The 7605-nt window shown below is 46.9% G+C and overlaps 1 protein-coding gene across 1 annotated transcript; it reads left to right on the top strand.

Annotated features, from left to right (window-relative positions):
• Nucleotides 1–4798: 4798 nt before the first annotated feature.
• Nucleotides 4799–5808, top strand: CCR75_000462 (uncharacterized protein; the record flags this gene model as incomplete). The annotated part of the gene is made up of 2 exons (XM_067958569.1): nucleotides 4799–5664; nucleotides 5778–5808. 2 exons carry the CDS (start codon nucleotides 4799–4801, stop codon nucleotides 5806–5808), a joined length of 897 nt encoding a protein of 298 aa, XP_067818390.1.
• Between the last annotated feature and the right edge of the window lie 1797 nt (nucleotides 5809–7605).

Raw genomic sequence — 7605 nt, 5'->3', positions numbered from 1 at the left:
AGTCGATGTCAAGGGACTTAAAAAGTTCCTTGGTGTAGCGGCGTACTTGCACAAGTACTCTCGCAATTATGCAGAGATGACAGTTCATCTCTCTCGTCTCTTGAAAAAAGACGAGAAATGGTTATGAAACGCTGATTGTCAGCGTTCGTTTAAATGTATCAAGCAAAGCTTGATGCAATCGCCCATCTTGGCGTTTGCAGATCAAGACAGATCATTCCATGTGGTCTGTGATGCCAGCGATTTGCACTACGAACAGACTGCACGGACCCACACCAGCTCACAGCATCGACGATGTTGCAATCGGCTGTGCGTTATTGCAATACGATACAGACGGTGCGGAGCGCATCGTCTGTTACCAATCGCGTCAACTGCAACCAGCTAAACGCAATTACCCAGTGCATGACAAGGAACACCTTGCCATGAAATATGCACTGGCTTAGGGTCTGTCTCTCCGAGGAGATATCCTCGGAGATATAGCGTTCATCGTATATACGGACCGTGCGTCAATACGCACGGCCATCAATAGCCTTCACCTCTCGCAAAGAATGGCGAGGTGACTATCCTTCTGCGGAATATAATTTCCCCGTGGATTATAAACCAAGACGACTTTTTGTCGTCGCTAATGCGTTATCACGCCTACCCGATTTCGATCCGGCTGCGCATTCCAACAGTGAAAATAATCCCACTGTTGCAACACTCATTTCGAGTATTCCGTCAACAACCTTGTTTGATGACATAAAGAAAACCTAGGCAGAAGATAATGACCTTCTGCGTTTAATGGATCATCCGATGAATCCATCCAATAAATCTTTTAAAGATTTACCGGCTTTATATCGATCGTCATCCGATCGATACACAACACGTAACGGCTTATTGTATTACACAGCCGTTACCGGCGACACCCCACGTGTCGTCGTCCCGACTCACAATGATTTGCGCTTGCGCATCATGTATGAGTGTCACGATGCTCCAACAAGTGGACATCGTGGACGTGAGAAGACTTACCTCACAGTAAGTCGCGACTTTTACTGGCCCCGCCAGTATCAGTTCATGCGCCAGTACATTCGTGCTTGCGAGGTATGTCAACGGGTGAAGCCTAGCCCTTCATATCGTGCACCTCTCAGACCTCTACCACCTTCGGCAGAATATTGACACTCCGTATATATGGACTTCGTCTTCGGATTTCCCGAAGACGATTACAAAAACAAAAGAAATATTGTTTTTGTACACAGATCCAGCAAGATGGTACACCTTGTTACAGTACCAGAGTCGATCACGGCTCCGGGCTGTGCCCGTGTCTTTATCGACACGGTATTCAAATTCCACGGGTTACCCCGCGAACTGGTCTCGGATAGAGATCCACGGTTTACGGCGGAGTTTGGCAATCCATGTTCCGATCTCTCAATACACGGCAGACTATGTCAACTTCTGATCATCAAGAGACAGATGGTCAGACGGAACGGGTAAATCGCATCCTCGAAGAGATACTTCGTGGTTTCATTCAATCGTATCCGAATTGGAGCGAGTTCTTACCGATGGTCTAATTCGACATCAACAATTCGGTGCATGCGGTTACAACGCATACACCATTCTTCGTCAATGGTTTACGCCATCCATGCGTACCTACCCAATTAGAGGGATCCTATTGTTTAAGAGGGGGTGGGATCGACTCGCACAAGCAAAACCATTTCTGGCTCATGCTTATCACGCGTCGAAGTTACCAACGAAACGAATGATGTCGAAGCAACCGACATCGAAGATGGGAAAGATCTCATGCCAGTGCGCACAAAGCGCACTGGAAAAGACAAACAAATGAGTCAGCAGAGGGGAATTTCTGCTGGATCGACAATCAGAAATCCGTTTCGTACAGGATTCCATTGCTAACGCAGTGGACCGTCAGATACGGATTGCAGAGAAACATGGAAAGAGCAAATGTTCTTTCATTTAAAATTAATGACCTAGTCTACTCTCTACGGTAAACTTACCTAAGCGTATAGTCACTAATGTTGGTAGCAGTGAACTACTACCTAAGGTCATTGGGCTATTCCGTGAACTGCATCGCAGAGGAAATGCGTACGCAATAAAATTGCCACGTAGGATGTGAACGCATCCTACCGCGATGACCTGACGACAGCTCATCACGAAGAGCATGATATTTCCGTTCGTACTTCAACATTGAGGACGCACTCTTCGAAAGGTCTTTCAACTGTTCGATAGAGTGAGCCTGCACCGTCTGCTCCAACGAGCGACGCTTACCGCGCTCGTGATCAAGTCCCTCCTCCAACTCATGGAGGTAGCGGTCGAGTTTGTCGATCTTCGACTCTAGACCCGACACATGGTTCGGATCTAATTTTTCCGCCTCCAGCACAGCCACAGGTGGATTTTAACGGTGGTCAACGTTTCCTTGTGGTGCGTATTCTAAACCACCGTGATGTGAAGGGGCGCGAAGGAGCAAACCAGGAGTTATCTGGTTCGCTGGCGCGGTAATCCACCTTAGCATGACCCTAGGAGCCTCGCCAGCTGGTTGTTGACGTTAAAGGCCTCGTCCGTCAGTATGACGAAATCCATCCGATGGATCACATGGTCCATCGGAAACACGCGCTTCTGGCGCATGTAAATTGATTGCAAAACGTCAATCGCCTCGCGCATCTCGATAGAGATGCGAGCCCTTCCCCAGGGCGGAGAGGAATAGTTATCCCCTTCTACTCTCTTCGTGTTGTTAACACAACACGGACAAGGATCACCCTACGTGAGGCATTGAGGTCCTGCCTCACATTTCAACCGATGCAATTTATACCTTGCACCGGTTGAAGTTCGCTTCTCAAACTTAACGCGAATTGCGTTAAGTCTTTGAATCCAGGCTTCGCGTCCAATGTCTTTGACATTGCGACTGAACGCGCTCCAGGCTTGTATAGGCGAGACTTTATCTCGCTTCTCGTTGCCACTATACCATCGATGCTTAGAAAGCATCGCGATAAAAATCTTCCTCAGCGCGAAGAACTTTCGCGCTGGGATCAAGGCCATGTAGCTTTGTCGCAATAAATAAGGGATATTTATTGTGAGGAGTAGTCTCTCCAAACAAGCTATTGATTAGCTTTTCAAGCAAAAGCCACGGCTTCTTCTCAGGGGCAAGACGAGACCTTTTGTTGTTTACGATCCCCTGAGTGGTACCCACTGAAGCAGACGTACCACAATAACTTTATTACGATAGTTACGCCATCGTCATCACCACGCACAGAAATATGTGCGGGTGACGGCACATGAGACGGTGCTGGCGATGCGGAGTCATCCACATCGTCGGAACCGAACATGCTGTAGCGAATGCTACCAGCACGTCTACTCGAATGAGCCCCCTCATTCGAAGGGTCACAATCAGCCGCCTGACGATGATCAGGCGACTGTTCTGTTCTCCACCCGAGTCGGCCATTTCGTCCGAATCGCATACGTAGGCAACCTCCAAAGAGGGGTCGCATTCACGTGGTGTATCACCCCGTGCACCCGCAAGATTTAGAGTTGCGGAAGCAGATGACACTACGGCAGACGGAATGTCTGCCGCAAGAGACAATAATGCCTCGCCCGCGGCTGCATGAATCGCAGACGAAGGCGCCGCACTATTCGGATAGCGCATGGACTTGTTAACCATGCGATAGAATTAAAAATGATGGTTCTGACCAATCGACATCGTTTTTAAGTAAGTGGTCTTATAGTTACCACTCTACCCAATGACAGTCAGAGTGATTGTCGTTTAAGGGAGGGGTGATGTAACGGGGTGTATCGTTAAATGAAATAAATACTTAAAGGTTGCTGATTAATATATTATCTAAAAGGTATATAATACTTGGAGAATATTACTTTACGTAGTAATATTCTAAAAGCTCATCCATTGGTTGATATAGACCATTATATCTACTTTCTCCGCGGTCCAGTCAGTGCTGGACGCGCGTAAAGAGAAAAACAGATAAGACTTTATTACATGTTTTGTATTAGTTAATAATCAAGTAAGTATTTAGTAGATAGACAAGATTATATTAATACAGTTTTATATTAACCATCTTTAAAGCAATTGTTTTAGAGAGGGTCTTCCTCTGCACGTACTAGTGCCCGTGAAGTGACGTGAGGCACCACTCGCACTGAGGCAGTGCGAAGTGGACTTGTACTGAAGCAGTACAAGTCAGTAGTGCCCCGTTACATTAAGGTTTAAGCTAAGGGTAATTTATTTTTACTTTACTTCTGCCAACTTTGCGGAAGTGCATACTTACATTTCAAATAGGCGAATTTTAGTGGCTTTTCTTGCACCCTCCAAGAGCGCAAGCAAGCCACAATTTCAGGTTTGTGGGCTTCGCTCGGAATTTTGTTGTTGAAAAATCATCTTGCTGTTAAACAAAGAAATTACACGAATATTGAGAAGTATTTTTGCTGGCCTTTGAGCTACTGAAGCTGGGAAGGCCTGCATGAAGGTTTCTCAATATGAGTTCTAGTTATCAACAAGTTGCTACCATTACGCTACTCTCATCAATACAGAAATAAATAATTAAGGGGTTTCCCAAATGTAATCTGGGACGCGACTAAAAAGGGAGTGAAAAAATAACAATTCCCTCGGAAATGTGTCCACAGAAGTCATTTATATTGAAGTCATGTATATTGAAGTCATTTATATTGATTGAATCTCAATTTCAATCAATTGAGCATTCTTTCGGTTTTGGGCCCATCGGTTTCTACAGCCTTACATTTAATGTCTACCACGTATGATTTGGAGCTTTTCTAATCATAAATTGAAACCCAGCACATTTCGCCTCCGATGGCTTCCCACCGAACTTTACTCGTGCTTCTAACTCGTCGATCCATTGCGTTGTCGACTCATCGCCCATCGCCGCTACTTAACTCCGTGCGATGGCTGCATGACACCCGTGCTACCTCCGACACAGCTAAACTGAACGGAAATAGCACGTCGGCGTTCAATATTCCGACGTCCATGCCTCCAAGAAATTCAAAGCGCACTAGCGAGCAAAGAAAACGCTCCAAAACTGCAGCAAGAGTAGCAGTCGCCTCTAAAATTTCCGCAGGAACCAGCTTAAATGAAGAGGCAAACAAAGTGAAGGAGCAGGGCAACATACGCCCACTGACATCTGCATTAAAGGATGGCAAGCCGTGGATCACAGTCATGGGTCTCGGTGGTGCAGGCAGCAATGCCGTGAATAATATGATAGCATCACAGCTGGAAGGTGTCGAATTTGTTGTGGCTAATACAGACTGTCAGGCGCTAGGACGGTCTTTAGCACCGCGTAAGATCACGTTGGGCAAAAACATCACCAAAGGATTGGGAGCAGGATCAAAGCCTGAGCTCGGAAAGTGCTCAGCTGAACAGCAGAACGACGAAATTCAGCAAATGTTGCACGGAAGCAACATGTTGTTTATCACGGGAGGTATGGGCGGAGGCACCTGCACTGGAGCAGCGCCAGTTGTGGCTCGTATCGCGAGGGAGCTGGGAATTTTAACGGTTGGAGTCGTAAGCACACCTTTTCGATCGGAAGGACCGAATCGAACTCGTCTGGCAAACGCTGGTGTGAAAGAGCTGGCTAAATATGTCGATACGCTGATTATCGTACCCAATCAGAACTTGCTCGCTTTAGCCGATAAAAGCACGACGATGCTAAATGCTTTTCGGTATGCTGATGATGTCTTACTCGAAGGCGTTAAAGGCGTCACGGATTTGATTGTTCGACCTGGTCTGATAAACCTGGACTTTGCTGACATTAAGACCATTTTGTCAAATGCAGGCCGCGCTATTATGGGTTCTGGCACATCTAGTGACAATAGTCGTGCTCGAAAAGCAGCTGAACAGGCTTTTGTCAACCCATTGCTAGGAGATCTTCCGACTGAGTCGGCTCATGGACTGCTCGTGACCATTCGCGGTGGGCAAGACTTGACACTTTTTGAAGTCGATGAAATTATGGAGATCATTCGCAGTCGTGTCCATGACGATGCCAATATTATCTTTGGCACGTGCTACGATCAGTCTTTAGAAGGCTCTGTATACGTATCTATTATCGTAAGTGGCATCCAGACAGATATCATCTCACCACCTATCGGTAGTTCACATGTTTTGCTGAAAGAAACGCACCAGCACACAAAGAGTGACAACGAGTTGCGACCAGAACGTAACCAAAAGACAGAAGAGCAAGCAAAGGGACTATTTGGTCGTTTTTTCTCGCTTTAACACGTAATTTTTGCAGAAAATGAAAGTATCTGCAGCTGTCATAAAAACGCTCATGTTCCGTGATTCATGACTTTCAATTTGAAAGCTCCGCTATAGCGCCTTGTAGTTGAGTACGGGCATACTGCAACAACTCCACGTCTCGATTGTCGAGAGAGAGCTTTAGAATACCATCACTCTCATCCTTCGCGTACCCTAGGCTTTTCAAAAACGCTACACCTCCTAGGAGTGTACCAACCCGTTTGCGAAATGCTGGATTTTCGAGATTAATCGTCCGAAATTTCTCCTCCTCTGGCTTTTCAATCAGATTCTTAACGTACACGTCCAGCGTCTTAAGCGCAGTAAGGCCATCGTTTCCAACGCGATACTTTTTTAGAATGCCCACGTTTTTAAGCATCTGTTCCTTGGGCGTTAACACAGGGCTCGGAGTCTTCTTCTCTTCTTCCTTCGTTAAGCTTTCAACTATGGGGGGGATGTCGATTGGGGGACCCCCCAGTCGACCGCCACGAGCTTGACGTTCTCGCTTGTCCATCTCAAGCTGCTTCCGCAGCCGCTCTCGCTCCCGTTTTGCATCCTCTTTGTCCTTTTTCATTTTCTCCGCCGCGATCTTGCGCTGAATTGCTTCAATTTCTTCACGTGCCTCTAGCAAACCTTGTCCCTCCGTCCGACGTTTTAATTCATTCACTCGCTGTTCTTCTTTCTCCTGCGCTTCCCGTTCAGCTCTCTTTTTTGCCATCAGAGCCTTCATTTCTTCAAGCTTCGCAGCCTTCTCTTCCGGAGTCACCACATGAGCTCCTTTGGATAGGTCCACGAACTGAATTGGTTTATCAATATCGGCATCCTCTTGATGAGCGCCCAACCAATTGATGGCCACCTCGAGTCCCTGATTGTCCGTAGCCAGGAGCGCTTTTCGAGAATAAAGGTCATTGAATCCCATTTCTTTCAACTGCTTCAAAAAATCGGCATTCACAATTGGAAGACCTATTTCACCTCCTTCGTCTTTCATTTCTTCATTTTCCAGTGGAGGACAGCAAATTTCGCTAACGGGGTCGCACACGGCAGTCGAGTCTGGCACCGTTGACGGAGCCGACGCCGGGACATTTGGCACCAGATTGACATTAACAAATCGCTTCAGTCTGGCTTCTCGAGCTTCAGCAGCCGACATGGGCTTGGCAGAGTTACCGCCGCTAGGATTAAGCGTCACACCGGGAGATGCGAAAGGGTTAAAAGCCGACTGTCTCCATTGCTCAATCTTCGCGCGCAATTGATTTGAATCAGCCCCCACGAGTTCGTCTACCTTATTTTGGCTCACGTAAAAGTGAAAAGTTGGAAAGCCACGGACGCCCAATGCTCCGATAAGCGAGCGGTTTTGTGCTTCATCCACCTCGAGG

This window comes from Bremia lactucae, linkage group LG6, assembly GCF_004359215.1.
Source record: "Bremia lactucae strain SF5 linkage group LG6, whole genome shotgun sequence".
NCBI classification, from domain to species: Eukaryota; Oomycota; class Peronosporomycetes; order Peronosporales; family Peronosporaceae; genus Bremia; species Bremia lactucae.
The sequence above is the reverse complement of the archived record's forward strand: the minus strand, read 5'-3'. Positions and strand labels throughout refer to the sequence as shown.